The sequence below is a fragment of the Oncorhynchus keta genome, chromosome 1 (assembly GCF_023373465.1).
Source record: "Oncorhynchus keta strain PuntledgeMale-10-30-2019 chromosome 1, Oket_V2, whole genome shotgun sequence".
Taxonomy (NCBI): domain Eukaryota; kingdom Metazoa; phylum Chordata; class Actinopteri; order Salmoniformes; family Salmonidae; genus Oncorhynchus; species Oncorhynchus keta.
The window spans coordinates 78,966,511-78,984,063 of record NC_068421.1 but is presented as its reverse complement, the minus strand read 5'-3'; the positions used below and the strand labels follow the sequence as shown (position 1 = coordinate 78,984,063).

General features: G+C 44.2%; 1 protein-coding gene across 1 annotated transcript in view; it reads left to right on the top strand.

The window, feature by feature from the left end:
• The window catches only part of igfbp3 (insulin-like growth factor binding protein 3), a 94,914-nt gene that overhangs the window by 21,016 nt on the left and 56,345 nt on the right, over positions 1-17,553 (top strand). The window contains exons 2-3 of the mRNA XM_052461517.1: positions 184-467; positions 3,974-4,093. Coding sequence (XP_052317477.1) covers positions 184-467; positions 3,974-4,093 — 404 coding nt within the window. The remainder of the gene's footprint in view (positions 1-183; positions 468-3,973; positions 4,094-17,553) is intronic.

Sequence of the window (17,553 nt, the reverse complement as noted above, 5' to 3'; positions counted from 1 at the left end):
TCCAAACACACCATAATCTTGGTAAAGATGTTCCTGAAGCTAACTTAAATGGTGTTTCATCTCCTTGCCAATGCATAGACCATCCTCTATGACAATCTAACAACACACACTCATCCTCAAACTTTTTGGACTTCATTTGAAAATGTTTCTAAACCATGACACCACTTCCTGTTGCTTTGACAGAGAACACAAGCGGGGAGCATTCCGGGGCGGGGGATGAACAGCGTGCCAACGGCACCATGACGACAACCAAGACAGTGGCAGGGGGCGCGGTAGGTGTGGAAGGCGGAGGTGGTGGACATCGGGGGGCGATAGAGGCCAAACCGCCGCTGCACACCAAGCTAGACGCGATCATCAAGAAGGAGCAGAATAAGAAGAGCCAGAGCTACAAGGTGGAGTCAGTGTCTGGGGGAGTCAACTCCGACATACACAACTTCTCCCTGGATAACAAGAGGGAGACTGAGTATGTAAGTAATGACTATTTCATGCACCGTGGATAAAGACACTTAACTAATACCTACCACCACCTACAGTGGGGCAAAAAAAGTATTTAGTCAGCCACCAATTGTGCAAGTTCTCCCACTTAAAAAGATGAGAGAGGCCTGTAATTTTCATCATAGGTATACTTCAACTATGACAGACAAAATGAGAAGAAAAAAATCCAGAAAATCACATTGTAGGATTTTTATGAATTTATTTGCAAATTATGGTGGAAAATAAGTATTTGGTCACCTACAAACAAGCAAGATTTCTGGCTCTCACAGACCTGTAACTTCTTCTTTAAGAGGCTCCTCTGTCCTCCACTTGTTACCTGTATTAATGGCACCTGTTTGAACTTGTTATCAGTATAAAAGACACCTGTCCACAACCTCAAACAGTCACACTCCAAACTCCACTATGGCCAAGACCAAAGAGCTGTCAAAGGACACCAGAAACAAAATTGTAGACCTGTATCAGGCTGGGAAGACTGAATCTGCAATAGGTAAGCAGCTTGGTTTGAAGAAATCAACTGTGGGAGCAATTATTAGGAAATGGAAGACATACAAGACCACTGATAATCTGCCTCGATCTGGGGCTCCACGCAAGATCTCACCCCGTGGGGTCAAAATGAAGAACGGTGAGCAAAAATCCCAGAACCACACGGGGGGACCTCGTGAATGACCTACAGAAAGCTGGGACCAAAGTAACAAAGCCTACCATCAGTAACACACTACGCCGGCAGGGACTCAAATCATGCAGTGCCAGACGTGTCCCCCTGCTTAAGCTAGTACATGTCTTGGCCCTTCTGAAGTTTGCTAGAGAGCATTTGGATGATCCAGAAGAAGATTGGGAGAATGTCATATGGTCAGATGAAAACAAAATAGAACTTTTTGGTAAAAACTCAACTCGTCATGTTTGGAGGACAAAGAATGCTGAGAAGCATCCAAAGAACACCATACCTACTGTGAAGCATGGGGGTGGAAACATCATGGGGCTGTTTTTCTGCAAAGGGACCAGGACGACTGATCCGTGTAAAGGAAAGAATGAATGGGGCCATGTATCGTGTGAATGGGGCCATGTATCGAATGAATGGGGCCATGTATCGTGAGATTTTGAGTGAAAACCTCTTTCCATCAGCAAGGGCATTGAAGATGAAACATCACTGGGTCTTTCAGCATGACAATTTTTATTTGACCTTTATTTGACCTTTATTTTACTAGGCAAGTCAGTTAAGAACAAATTCTTATTTTCAATGACGGCCTTGGAACAGTGGGTTAACTGCCTGTTCAAGGGCAGAACGACAGATTTTGTACCTTGTCAGCTCGGGGATTTGAACTTGCAACCTTTCGGTTACTAGTCCAATGCTCTAACCACTAGACTACCCTGCCGCCAATGATCCCAAACACACCGCCCGGGCAACGAAGGAGTGGCTTCGTAAGAATCATTTCAAGGTCCTGGAGTGGCCTAACCAGTCTCCAGATCTCAATCTCATAGAACATTTTTGGAGGGAGTTGAAAGTCCGTGTTGCCCAGCAACAGCCCCAAAACATCACTGCTCTAGATGAGATCTGCATGGAGGAATGGACCAAAATACCAGCAACAGTGTGTGAAAACCTTGTGAAGACTTACAGAAAACATTTGACCTCTGTCCTTGCCAACAAAGGGTATATAACAAAGTATTGAGATAAACTTTTGTTATTGACCAAATACTTATTTTCCACCATAATTTGCTAATTAATTCATTAAAAATCCTACAATGTGATTTTCTGGATTTTTTGAATTGATTTTGTCCGCCATAGTTGAAGTGTACCTATGATGAAAATTACAGGCCTCTCTCATCTTTTTAGTACAGTGTTAGTACAGGGTTGATACAGTGTTATTACAGGGTTATTACAGGGTTAGTACATTGTTATTACAGGGTTAGTACATTGTTATTACAGTGTTAGTACAGGGTTTGTACATTGTTATTACAGTGTTAGTACAGGGTTATTACAGGGTTAGTACAGGGTTAGTACAGTGTTATTACAGGGTTATTACAGGGTTATTGCAGGGTTATTACAGGGTTAGTACAGTGTTATTACAGGGTTAGTACAGTGTTAGTACAGGGTTAGTGCAGTGTTATTACAGGGTTATTACAGGGTTAGTGCAGTGTTATTACAGGGTTATTACGGGGTTATTACAGTGTTATTACAGTGTTATTACAGGGTTATTACAGGGTTATTACAGGGTTATTACAGGGTTAGTACAGTGTTATTACAGGGTTATTACAGGGTTAGTACAGTGTTAGTACAGTGTTATTAGAGGGTTATTACAGGGTTAGTACAGTGTTATTACAGGGTTATTACAGGGTTATTACAGGGTTAGTACAGTGTTATTAAAGGGTTATTACAGGGTTATTACAGGGTTAGTACAGTGTTATTACAGGTTCAGTACAGTGTTATTACAGGGTTAGTACAGTGTTAGTACAGGGTTTGTACATTGTTATTACAGTGTTAGTACAGGGTTATTACAGGGTTAGTACAGGGTCAGTACAGTGTTATTACAGGGTTAGTACAGTGTTATTACAGGGTTATTACAGGGTTATTGCAGGGTTATTACAGGGTTAGTACAGGGTTAGTGCAGTGTTATTACAGGGTTATTACAGGGTTAGTACAGTGTTATTACAGGGTTAGTACAGTGTTATTACAGGGTTAGTACAGTGTTATTACAGGGTTAGTACAGTGTTAGTACAGTGTTATTACAGGGTTAGTACAGTGCTTTTTTTCAGGGTTAGTACTGGGTTATTACAGGGTTAGTACAGTGTTATTACAGGGTTAGAACAGTGTTAGTTCAGCGTTAGTACAGTGTTATTACAGGGTTAGAACAGTGTTAGTTCAGTGTTATTACAGGGTTAGTAACAGTGTTTTTACATCCTTAGTACAGTGTTATTACAGCATTAGTACAGTGTTATTACAGGGTTAGTACAGTGTTATTACAGTGTTAGTACAGTGTTATTACAGGGTTAGTACAGTGTTATTCCAGGGTTAGTACAGTGTTATTACAGTGTTATTACAGGGTTAGTACAGTGTTAGTACAGGGTTAGTACAGGGTTAGTGCCGGGTTAGTACAGGGTTAGTGCCGGGTTAGTACAGGGTTATTACAGTGTTATTACAGGGTTAGTACAGTGTTATTACAGAATTATTACAGGATTGGTACAGTGTTATTAAAGGGTTAGTACAGGGTTATTACAGGGTTAGTACAGTGTTATTACAGCGTTAGTACAGTGTTATTACAGGGTTAGTACAGTGTTAGTACAGGGTTAGTACAGGGTTAGTGCCGGGTTAGTACAGGGTTAGTGCAGTGTTATTACAGGGTTAGTACAGTGTTAGTACAGGGTTAGTACAGGGTTAGTGCCGGGTTAGTACAGGGTTAGTGCCGGGTTAGTACAGGGTTATTACAGGGTTAGTACAGTGGTTAGTAATGTTTTATTGTGGTGTTGTGTGCTGTGTGTGCAGGGCCCATGCAGGAGAGAGATGGAAAGCATCCTGAACAGTCTTAAAAACTCCAATGTGCTCAACCCCAGAGGCTTCCGCATCCCCAACTGTGACAAAAAGGGCTTCTACAAGAAAAAACAAGTGAGAACACACGCACTTGCGCACACCAAACAAACCCCATTTCTTGTTCATAGTGAGTCAGCAGGGTGCATTTATCTGTAACGTTAGCTGTAATACCAGGTTATTATTGATGTTGACAATGTTGTTGATGTTGCTGCTGTCAAGGCAACGTCAAAGAAGGCCGTGGGGGGCCTGGGCGAGGTTTCCTTCCGAAACCTATGTAGTGAGTGAGTGAGTGAGTGAGTGAGTGAGTGAGTGAGTGAGTGAGTGAGTGAGTGTGTGTGTGTGCTGGGGGGAGGGGGGTCCTCGTGGGTACCGTAAATCCCCAAAAGTCCCCACAAGGACAGTACAACAAGTAAAATTCTCCATTGTGGGGACATTTCCCAGGTCCCCACGAGGACAAAGGCTATTTTAGTCTTGGGTGTTAGATTATGGGTTAGGGTAGAGGTAGAATTAGGGTTAGGGGTTAAGTGTTAAGTTTAGGGTTAGGAGTTAGGGTTAAGGTTTGGGTTATGGTTAGGGTTAGGGTAAGGGTTAGGTGTAGGATTAGGGGTTAGGGAAAATTAAATTTAGCTTGGAAATCAATTCTAGGTCCTCACAAGGATAGTAAAATATATTCTGTGTGTGTGTGTGCGCGTGTGCGTGCGTGTGTGTGCGCGTGTGGTGTGTGTATGTGTGTGTGGGGGTGGGAAATCAAGATGGTCTCTGAGTCATGGTGGTGTTATTTAAAAAACATTTTTCTCAGAATTGTATCTGTGAATATACAGTACATGACCAAAAGTATGTGGACACCTCCTTGTCGAAAATTTCATTCCATAATCATGGGCATTAATATGGAGTTGGTCTCCCCTTTGCTGCTACAACATCCTCCACTTTACTGGGAGGCTTTCTACTAGATGTTGGAACATTGCTGAGGGGACTTGCTTCCATTCAGCCACAAGAGTGTTAGAGAGGTCAGCACTGATGTTGGATGATTAGGCCTGGCTCACAGTCAGCGGTCCAATTCAGTCCAAAGGTTGAGGTCAGGGCTTTGTGCAGGCCAGTGAAGTTCTTCCACACCAGTCTCAACAAACCATTTCTGTATGGACCTCGCTTTGTGCAGGGGGCATTGTCATGCTGAAGCAGAAAACTACCTTCCCCAATCTGTTGCCACAAAGTTGGAAGCACAGAATCGTCTAGAATGTCATTGTATGATGTAGCATTAAGATTTCCCTTCACTGGAACTAAGGGGCCTGAACCATGAAAAACATCTCCAGACAATTATTCCTCCACCATCAAACTTTACAGTTGGCACTATACATTGGGGCAGGTAGCGTTCTCCTGGCATCCGCCAAACACAGATTTGTCCGTCGAACTGCCAGGCGGTGAAGCGTGATTCATCACCCTAGAGAAGGTGTTTCCACTGCTCCAGAATCTAATGGTGGCGAGCTTTACTCCACTCCAGTCGATTCTTGGCACCGCACATGGTGATCCTAGGCTTGTGTGGGGCTACTTAGCTTTGGAAAACCATTTCATGAAGCATCCAACGAACAATTATTGTGCCGGCGTTGCTTCCAGAGGCAGTTTGGAACCTGGTAGTGAGTGTTGTTTGGAGAGAGTGTTGTTACGTTGGTGCTGGAGCCTACTAGTACTATGTCATGGTTTCTATTTGGTAACCTTTGGCCTACTAAGATGTTCTCTTAGAAACATGTGTCCCTCAGACGACTAGATGCGAGTTTATATAAACCTGTATGTGTTGTGCCAGCTCCTGCCCCACAAAGTGTAGGGAGATAGAGTAAGAGGGGATCAGGGGAGATAGAGTAAGAGGGGATCAGGGGAGATAGAGTAAGAGGGGATCAGGGGAGATAGAGTTAGAGAGGTGCAGGGAGAGATAGAGTTAGAGAGGTGCAGGGGGAGATAGAGTAAGAGGGGATCAGGGGAGATAGAGTTAGAGGGGTGCAGGGGAGATAGAGGGGTGCAGGGGAGAGATAGAGTTAGATGGGTGCAGGGGAGATAGAGGGGTGCAGGGGAGAGATAGAGTTATAGGGGTGCAGGGGAGAGATAGAGTTAGAGGGGTGCAGGGGAGATAGAGGGGTGCATGGGAGAGATAGAGTTAGAGGGGTGCAGGGGAGAGATAGAGTTAGAGGGGTGCAGGGGAGCGATAGAGTTAGAGGGGTGCAGGGGAGAGATAGAGTTAGAGGGGTGCAGGGGAGATAGAGGGGTGCAGGGAGAGATAGAGATAGAGGGGTGCAGGGAGAGATAGAGTTAGAGGGTGCAGGGGAGAGATAGAGTTAGAGGGGTGCAGGGAGAGATAGAGATAGAGGGGTGCAGGGGAGAGATAGAGTTAGAGGGGTGCAGGGGAGAGATAGAGTTAGAGGGGTGCAGGGGAGAGATAGAGTTAGAGGGGTGCAGGGGAGAGATAGAGTTAGAGGGGTGCAGGGGAGAGATAGAGTTAGAGGGGTGCAGGGGAGATAGAGGGGGTGCATGGGAGAGATAGAGGTAGGGGTGCAGGGGAGAGATAGAGTTAGAGGGGTGCAGGGGAGAGATAGAGATAGTAGGGGTGCAGGGGAGAGATAGAGGTTAGAGGGTGCAGGGGAGGGAGATAGAGGTAGGGGTGCAGGGGAGAGATAGGGGTGCAGAGATAGAGGGGTGCAGGTGGCAGGGAAATAGAGGTAGGGGTGCAGGTGGCAGGGAAATAGAGGTAGGGGTGCAGGCTTGCTGCCAGGGGTGTTGAGGTAAACCCTTTGAGGTCGATGTTTGCGGTCACAGAAGATTTATGACCGGGAAACACAGTGAATAGGAGACCGTGTGAACCATCCCGGGTGACAATACTAAGCAGAAAGGAGGGTATGGAGAGGAAGAGAGGGGTTTGACAGAGGGGGAAGAGCGGAATTAAACGAGCACAGTCATGAAAGCAGTTGTTTAAGTCAAGTGTCCCCTAGACTAAAATAATAATCCTGTCTGCAGAAGCTGTGTGTGTGTGTGTGTGTGTGTGTGTGTGTGTGTGTGTGTGTGTGTGTGTGTGTGTGTGTGTGTGTGTGTGTGTGTGTGTGTGTGTGTGTGTGTGTGTGTGTGTGTGTGTGTGTGTGTGTGTGTGTGTGTGTGTGAGTAGCCCAGAAGATAGATGAAGCCTGAGCTGGGGGAGCCATAAAGAAGGCTACAGTGAAGTCTAAATTTAGTTGCAGTTACAGTATATGAATTGGCTCAGTGTACCAATGAAAGCCAAGCATGCCTTACCCTGTCCCACTCACTGACTCAACCCCCTCTCTTTCTCTCTACAAGTCATCTCCCCCACTCTCTCTACACCTCCCTTTCTCTTCCACTCCCGTCTATTCATTCACCTGGTCTTTCCCACCATCTTCCTCCCTTCTCTCCTCCCTTCTCCCCTTCCTTCTCCTCCCCTCCCTTCTCTCCTCCTCCCTTTTCCCCTCCTCCCTTCTCTCCTCCCTTCTCCCCTCCTCCCTTCTCCCTTCTCTCCTCCTTCCTTCTCCCCTCATACCTTCTCTCCTCCCTTCTCCCCTCCTCCCTTCTCTTCTTCCTTCTCCCCTCCTCCCTTCTCCCCTCCTCCCTTCTCTTCTCCCTTCTCCCCTACTCCCTTCTCTTCTCCCTTCTCCCCTCCTCCCTTTTCCTCTCCTCCCTTCTCCCCTCCTCCCTTCTCTCCTCCCTTCTCCCCTCCTCCCTTCTCTCCTCCCTTCTCCCCTCCTCCCTTCTCCCCTCCTCCCTTCTCTTCTCCCTTCTCCCCTCCTCCCTTCTCTCCTCCCTTCTCCCCTCCTCCATTCCCCCCCTTCCCTTCTCCCTCTACTCCCTTCTTCGCTCCTCCCTTCTCCCCTCCTCCCTTCTCTCCTCCCTTCTCCCCTCCTCCCTTCTCCCCTCCCTTCTCCTCTCCTCCCTTCTCTCCTCCCTTCTCCTCTCCTCCCTTCTCTCCTCCCTTCTCCCCTCCCTTCTTCTCTCCTCCCTTCTCCCCTCCTCCCTTCTCTCCTCCTCCCTTCTCCCCTCCCTTCTCGCTTGCCCTTTCAGTCCATCCATCCTCCCACCTGGTCCAGCTTTGTGGGGTGGAGAAGGAATCTCCTTGTCACGGAGGGTAGGGAAAGGCTTCAGTGGGTCTGTGTGTTTGGACACACCTTCTCCCCTCCTCCCTTCTCTTCTCCCTTCTCCCCTCCTCCCTTCTCTCCTCCCTTCCCCCCTCCTCCCTTCTCCCCTCCTCCCTTCTCTTCTCCCTTCTCCCCTCCTCCCTTCTCTCCTCCCTTCTCCCCTCCTCCCTTTGCTCCTCCCTTCTCTCCACCCTTCTTTTCTCCTCCCTTCATCCCTCCCTTCTTCTCTCCTCCCTTCTCCCCTCATCCCTTCTCTCCTCCCTTCTCCCCTCCCTTCTCCTCCCCTCCCTTCTCTCCTCCTCCCTTCTCCCCTCCTCCCTTCTCCCCTCCTCCCTTCGCTCCTCCCTTCTCCCCTCCTTCCTTCTCTCCTCCCTTCTCCCCTCCTCCCTTCTCTCCTCCCTTCTTCCCTCCTCACTTCTCTTCTCCCTTCTCCCCTCCTCCCTTCTCCTCTCCTCCCTTCTCCCCTCCTCCCTTCTCCCCTCCCTTCTCCTCCCCTCCCTTCTCTCCTCCTCCCTTCTCCCTTCCTCCCTTCTCTCCTCCCTTCTCCCCTCCTCCCTTCTCTCCTCCCTTCTCTCCTCCCTTCTCTCCTCCTCCCTTCGCTCCTCCCTTCTTCGCTCCTCCCTTCTCCCCTCCTCCCTCCTCCCTTCTCTCCTCCCTTCTCCCCTCCTCCCTTCTCCCCTCCTCCCTTCTCTCCTCCCTTCTCCCCTCCTCCCTTCTCTCCTCCCTTCTCCCCTCCCTTCTTCTCTCCGCCCTTCTCTCTTGCCCTTTCAGTCCATCCATCCTCCCACCTGGTCCAGCTTTGTTGGGTGGAGAAGGAATCTCCTTGTCACGGAGGGTAGGTAGGGGCAGGCTTCAGTGGGTCTGTGTGTTTGGACACACCCCCTATCCTCCCCACTCTGCCTCCCTCCCTTTCTTTCTCTTCTCCTGCATCCATTTATCTCCCCCCTGTGACCCCCCCCTCCCTTCATACCCAGCTGAACCAGGCTATAAGGTCTGACTCATTGAGCATGGCTCAGAATGCGTTCTGGAAGCGTACTCTGTCGCTGGCCACAATGGCTTTATATTAACTGACTACCCCCTCAGGGACAGAAACAGATATTTTAATTCTGTCTCTCCCTGTCCCTGTTTCTCCCTCCTTCACTCTCTCCCTCCATTTCTCTTTCTCCCTCCATTTCTCTCTTCCTCAGTTTTTTTTGCAGGGTAATGAATTACAGTCTGTTTGGCCCGACTATCTCTCTCTCTTTTCTTCTCCTCAAATCCAGCCTTTTTATTTCTCTCACATCCTGCTATCTCTCAGTATATAATGTTGCTATGCATCTCTCGCTCTACCACCACTACATTGCTTTTCTCTTATGGTCCTATCTTTTTACACTACCTGTTGAATGATTCCCTGTACAGCAGGATGCATGACCACAGTGTGACAGTCCATCTACGGGGCAGCAGTGGAGTCTCTATCACTGTTGAATGTATGCCTGTGCTCGTTTCAGAGTGGCTGCACTGAGGCTCTTATTAGCCCTGCTTTATGTAGAAAAGCAATATCCTGCAGCCATGTGCAGGCCATGCCCCCCCATACCCCTTGACTTTATCCTCATTTTGTCGTGTTACAGCCTGAATTCTAAATGGATAACAATTATATTATTTCTTACCCATCTACACACAAAGTGAAAACATGTTGTTAGACATTTTTGCAAATGTATTGAAAATTAAATACATAAATATCTAATTTACATAACTATTAACACCCTTGAGTCAATACTTTGTAGAAGCACCTTTGGCAGCGAAGAGCTTAACACACCTGAATTGTACAATATTTTCCCATTATTCCTTTTAAAATTCTTCAAACTCTGATGAGTGCTAGACATCCATTTTCAAGTCTTGCTGTAGATTTTCAAACAAATATAAGTTCTAACTGTAACTAGGCCACTCAGAAACATTCATTGTCGTCTTGGTAAGCAACTCCAGTGTAGATTTGCCCTTGTGTTTTTGATTATTGTCCTGCTGAAAGTTGAATTTGTCTCCCAGTGTCTGTTGAATGCAGACTGAGTCAGGGTTTCCTCTAGGATGTTGCCTGTGCTTACCTCCCGATGACAAGCATACCCATAACATGATACAGCCACCCCCATGCTTGAAAATACAAATACAGTGATGTGTTGTGTTGGATTGTCCCAAAACATAATGCTTTTTATTCAGGACAAAAAGTACATTTGACACATTTTTACTTAAGTGCCTTGTTTCAAACAGGATGCATGTTTTGGAATATTAGTGTTTCCTTATTTTCACTGTGTCATTTAGGTTAGCAAGGTAGAGTAACTACAATGTTGTTTATCCATCCTCAGTTCCCTCATACCACAACCATTAAACTCTGTAACTGTTTTTAAAATCACCATTGGCTCATGGTGAAATAGCTGAGCAGTTTCCTTTCTCTCTGTCAACTGAGTAAGGAAGGATGCCTGTATCTTTGTAGTGCCTGGATGTATTGATACACCATTCAAAGCCTAATTAATAACTTCACCATGCTCAAAGAGATATTCAGGTTCTAGTTTAAAAACATTGTTTCTCTTCTACCAATCGGTGCCCGACTTTGCGAGGCATTGAAAAACCTCCTTGGTCTTTGTGGTTGAATCTGTGCTTGAAATGTAAACATCTGATGAAATCTGATTGAGGAACCTTACAGATAATTGTATGTGTGGGGTACAGAGATCGGGTAGTCATTCAAAGATAATCTAAGGATCTGTGTCCCGCTAGTGGGACAACTTCCGGTGAAACTGGAGGGTGCGCAATTCAAATAAATAATCCAAAATAGATAGATACATATAAATGTCTTATATTGGCTGAAAGCTGAAATTCTTGTTAATCTAATTGCACTTTCTGATTTACAGTAGCTGTTACAGTGAAAACATGCCATGTGATTGTTTGAAGACGGCTCCCCACATCAAAATATTTTTCCACCGGCACAGGTTTCATACATTCACATATAATGATTAAATATTCACTTACTTTTCGAAAATCTTCCTCTGATTTGTCATCCAAAGGGTCCCAGCTATAACATGTAGTGTCTTTTTGTTAGATAAAATCCTTCTTTAAATCCCAAAAAGACAGTTTAATTGGTGTCATCGTTTTGAGAAATCCACTCGTTCAACTTGCAGAGAAAGGAATCCAAAAAAACTTTCTTTAAACAAGTCAAAATACATTTCTATTTACTCCTCAGATACCCTAAAATGTAATCAAACTATAATATTTCTTTCGGAAAGACGTATATTCAATAGGAAACCGATTTCAGCAGGTGCATAATGTCTTCATGGCGCACGCAAACACAAATTTCCAAGACTGTGTCCTTCAACTAAAACTGTTATTTCTTATTCATTGTTGAAGTTACAATCCTGAAACCTTGAACATAGACTGCTGACACCCTGTGGAAGCCATAGGAATTGCATCCAGGGAGCTCATTTCCAATATGTTGTTTTTCTTGCATTACTAAGAGGATGGTCTCAAAAAAGAGAAATTATGGTTGGTTTTTCTTTGTATTTTCGCCTACCATATCTATTGTGTTATATTCTCCTACATAATCTTTTAACACTTCTACAAACTTCAAAGTATTTTCTTTCCAATGGTACCAATTATATGCATATCCTGGCTTCAGGGCCTGAGCTACAGGCAGTTTACTTTCACTGTCATTTGAGGCAGGAAGTGGAGAAAAAAGTGGCCTAGCCCGAATCCATTTTAAATTCAGGCTGTAACGCAACAAAATGTGAAAAAGTAAAGCAGTCTGAATACTTTACATTCGGAGAGTATTCAGACCCCATGACCTTTTCCACATTTTTGTTACGTTACAAACTTATTCTGAAATTGATTAAATAGTTTTTTCCCCTCATCAATCTACACACATCAATCCATAATGACAAAGCATAAATAGGTTTGTAGAATTTTTTAAAATACTGAAATATAACATTTACATGAGTATTCAAACCCCTTACTCAGCACTTTGTTGAAGCACCTTTGGCAGCGATTACAGCCTCGAGTTTTGTTGGGTATGTCGCTGCAAGCTTGGCACACCTGTATTTGGGGAGTTTCTCCCATTCTTCTCTGCAGATCCTCTCAAACTCTGTCAGGTTGGATGGGGAGCGTTGCTGCACAGCTATTTTCAGTTCTCTCCAGAGATGTTCAGTTAGGTTCAAGTCTGGACTCTGGCTGGGCCACTCAGGGACATTCAGAGACGTGTCTCGAAGCCACTCCTGTGTTGTCTTGGCTGTGTGCTTAGGGTCGTTGTCCTGTTGGAAGGTGAAGCTTTTCCCCAGTCTGAGGTCCTGAGTGCTCTGGAGCAGGTTTTCATCAAGTATCTCTCTGTACTTTGTTCTGTTCATCTTTCCCTCAATCCTGAAGAGTCTCCCAGTCCCTGCCGCTTAAAAACATCCCCACAGCATGATGCTACCACCACCATCCTTCGCCATAGGGAGGTTGCCAGGTTTCCTCCAGACGTGATGCTTGGCTTTCAGGCCAAAGAGTTCAATCTTGGTTTCATCAGACCAGAGAATCGTGTTTCTCAGGGTGTGAGAGTCTTTAGGTGCCTTTTAGCAAACTCCAAGTGGGCTGTCATGTGCCTTTTACTGAGAGGTGGCTTCCGTCTGGCCACTCCACCATAACGGCCTGATTGGTGGATGCTGCAGAGATGGTTGTTCCTCTGGAAGGTTTTTTCATCTCCACAGAGGAACTCTGGAGCTCTGTCAGAGTGACCATCGGATTCTTGGTCACCTCTCTGATCAAGGCCCTTCTCCCCCGACTGTTCAGTTTGGCCGGGCAGCCAGCTCTAGGAAGAGTCTTTGTGGTTCTAAACTTCTTCCATTTAAGAATGATGGAGGCCACTGTGTTCTTGGGGACCTTCAATGCTGCAGACATGTTTTGGTACCCTTCCCCTGATCTGTGCCTCAACATAATCCTGTCTTGTAGCTCTGCAGACAATTCCTTCAACCTCAACCTTTTTTTTAATCTAACATGCACTATCATCTGTGGGACCTTATATAGACTGATGTGTGCCTTTTCAAATCATGTCCAATCAATTGCATGTACCACAGGTGGACTCCAATCAAGTTGTAGAAACAGAAAGTGAACACACTCTGAAATACGCACACAACCATACCCCTTTCAAAGGCACTTGAATCTCTTGTCTTGCACGTTCAGCATCTGAATGGCACACATACACATTCCATGTCTCAAAAAACATATTTAACCTGTCTCCTCCCCTTCATCTACACTGATTGAAGTGGATTTAATAATTGACAGCAATAAGGGATCATAACTTTCACCTGGATTCACCTGGATTCACCTGGTCAGTCTATGTCATGGAAAGAGCAGATGTTCCTAATGTTTTGTACACTCAGAGTACATTTTGAATGAGCTATTAATGACTTTCAGAACCCATTGAATGCTCCAATTACATTGGATGAACTACTGCACAAAATACAAACCCTCCAACTCAAAATGGCCTGTGGTGTTGATGGTTTCCTTAACACAGACCACAAATCCAAATTGGCTATACTTAAACTACTAAACATTACCCTTAGCTCTGGCCTCTTTCCAAATATTTGGAATCAAAGTCTGATCTCCCCATTACAAAAAAGGAGACAAATTTGACCCCAATAATTGCCTTAGAATCTGTTAAACAGCCACCTCTTGAAAAAAACTCTGCAGTATCATCAACAGCAGACACCACATTTCCTCAGTGGAAACAATGTAGAGAGCAAATGTCAAATTGGCTTCTTACCAAGATAATGTATGACAGACCACATATACACCCTGCAAACCCTTATTGACAAAGAATCAAAAACAAAAGCAAAGTCTTCTCATGCTTTGTTGATTTCCAAAAAGCTTTTGCCTCAATTTGGCCTGAGGGTCTGATCTACAAATTGAGGGAAAGCGGTGTTGGTCGCGAAACATATGATATTATAAAATCAACGTACACAAATAACAAATATGCATTAAATGACAATATGCACACAGATTTCTTTCCTCAGGGCTGTAGGGTGAGACAGGAATGTAGCTTGAGCCCCACCTTCTTCAACAAGTATTCACATCTCTTTTTCCACATTACGTTGTGCTACAGCCTGACTTCAAAATGTATTATTCAATTCAAATGTACATTTAGATTTTGTGTAACATGATTTGTTTAATGACTACCTCATCTACAGTACGTACCCCACACATACAATTATATGTAAGGTCCCTCAGTCGAGCAGTGAATTTCAAACACAGATTCAACCACAGAGACCAGGGAGGTTTTCCTATGCCTCGCAAAGAAGGGCACCTACAGTATTGGTAGATGGATTTTTTTTTAAAGCAGACATTAAATATCCCTTTGATTATGGTGAAGTTATTAATTACACATTGAATGGTGTATCAATACACCCAGTCACTACAAAGATACAGGCGTCCTTCCTAACTCAGTTGCAGGAGAGGAAGGAAACCGCTCGTGGATTTCACAATGAGGTCAATGGTAACTTTAACAGTTACAGAGTTTAATGGCAGTGATAGGAGAAAACTGAGGAAGGATCAACAACATTGTAGTTACTCCACAATACTAACCTAAATGACAGTGAAAAGAAGGAAGCCTGTAAAGAATAAAATAATCCAAAACTTGCATCCTGTTTGCAACAAGGCACTAAAGTAAAACTGCCAAAAAATGGATAATAAATTATCTTTATGTCCCGAATACAAATCATTATGTTTGGGGTAAATCCAACACAACACATCACTGAGTACCACCCTCCATATTTTCAAGCATCATGGTGGCTGCATCATGTTAAGGGTATGCTTGTCATCAGCAAGGATTAGGGAGTTTTTTATGACACAAATAAATGAAGTACAACTAAGCACAGGGAAATTCCTAGAGGAAAACCTGGTTCAGTCTGCTTTCTAACAGACACTGCGAGACAAATTCCCTTTTCAGCAGGACAATACGTAAAACACAAGGGCAAATCTACACTGGAGTTGCTTACCAAGATGACATTGAAAGTTCCTGAGCGGCCTACTTATATTTTGGGCTGAAATTGTCTTGAAAATCTATGGCAAGACTGTCTAGGAATGATCAACAACCAAACTTCACAGAGCTTGAAGTATTTTACAAATAATAATGTGCAAATATTGTACAATCCACATGTGCAAAGCTCTGAGAGACTTACCCAGAAAGACTCAATAACACTCACGTGTGTGAATACCTATGTAAATGAGATATTTCTGTATTTACTTTTTTGAAATAAAAAAAATCTAAAAACATGTTTTCACTTTGTCGTTATGGGGTATGGTGTGTAGATGAGTGACCAACATTTTATTCATTTTGAACTCAGGCTGTAACAGAATGTGTAATAGATCAAGGGCTATGAATACTTTCTGAAGGCACTGTATCAATGAATTGGCAAGGGCTCTAGATCAGTCTGAAGCACCCAGCCTCAAACTACTGGACTCAGAAATCAAATGTCTACTGTTTGCAGATGATATGGTCCTTCTGTCCCCAACCAAGGAGGGCCACAGGTTATTTCAGACTTAGGCCTTGACAGTGAATCTCAGAAAGACAGAAATAATGGTGTTCCAAAAAAGGTCCAGATGTCAGGACCACAAATACAAATTATATCGAGATACCATTGCCCTAGAGCACACAAATAATTATAACTACGTAGGCCTTAACATCAGCACCACAGGTAAGTCTGTGAACGATCTGAAGACAAGGCAAGAGAAACATAAAACTCAACATCCCAATTAGTATCCGGCTAAAAATACTTAAATCGGTTGGAGAACCCATTGCCCTCTATGATTCACGTCTGGGGTCCACTCACCAACTAAGAATTCACAAATGGGACAAACAATATCCTTCGCATACAATGTAAAACTTCAAATAATGCATGCAGAGCAGAATTAGGACTATATCTGCTAATTATCAAAACTCAGAAAAGAGTTGTTAAATTCTACAACCACCTAAAAGGGACTGATGCCCAAACATTCCATCACAAAGCCATAACCTTCATAGAGATGAATCAAAAGAAGAGTCCTCTCTGCCAGCTGGTTCTGGCTCTCTTCACAAACACAAACCAACACCAAAGGGCCCCAGGACAACATCACGATTAAACTCAACCAAATCATTAGAAAACAACAAGATAACTATTTGACACACTGGAAATAATTAACCAAAAACAGAGCAAACTGGAATCTGAATCTGGCCCTAAACAGAAAGTACACAGTGGCAGGGTACCTGACCAATGTTACTGACCGGCTATGTGTCCACTGCCCACAAAATGAGGTGTAAACTGAGCTGCTCTTCCTCACCTCCTGCCAAATGTATGGCCATATTAGAGACACATATTTCCCTCAGATCACACAGGCCCACAAAGAATTAGAAAACAAATCAAACATAGATAAACTCCCATAACTGTTAGTTGAAATGTCTCAGTGTGCCATCACAGCATCAAGATTTGTGACCCGTTCAAATCAAATCAAATCTCATTTTATTGGTCACATACACATGGTTAGCAGATGTTAATGCGAATGTAGTGAAATGCTTGTGCATCTAGTTCCTTACCGTGCAGTAATATCTAAGAAGTAAATCTAACAATTTTCACAACTACCTTACAAGTGTAAAGGAATGAATAAGAAAATGTACATAAAAATATATAGATGAGCGATGGCCGAACGGCATAGGCAAGATGCAGTAGATGGTATAGAGTACAGTATATACATATGAGATGTGTAATGTAGGGTACGTAAACATTATATAAAGTGGCATTGTTTAAAGTGACTAGTGATACATTTATTACATCCAATTTGTAATTATTAAAGTGGCTAGAGATTTGAGTCAGTATGTTGTTAGTGATGACTGTTTAACAGTCTGATGGCCTTGAGATTTAACAGTCTGATGGTCTTGTTTTTCAGTCTCTCAGTCCCAGCTTTGATGCACCTGTACTGATCTTGCCTTTTGGATGATAGTGGGCTGAACAGGCAGAGGTTGTTGTCCTTGATAATCTTTTTGGCCTTCCTGTGACATCGGGTGGTGTAGGTGTCCTGGAGGGCAGGTAGTTTGCCCCTGGTGATGCGTTGTGCAGACCTCTCTACCCTCTGGAGAGCCTTACGGTTGTGGGCGGAGCAGTTGCCGTACCAGGCGGTGAAAGGTTTGTGAGTTTTCAGTGACAAGACAAATTTCTTCAGCCACTTGAGGTTGAAGAGCTGCTGTTGCGCCTTCTTCACCATGCTGTCTGTGTGGGTGGACCATTTCAGTTTGCCTGTGATGTGTACGCCAAGGAAATTAAAACGTTCCACCTTCTCCACTACTGTCCCGTTGATGTGAATAGGGGGGATGCTCCCTCTGCTGTTTCCTGAAATCCTAGATCATCTCCTTTGTTTTGTTGATGTTGAGTGTGAGGTTATTTTCCT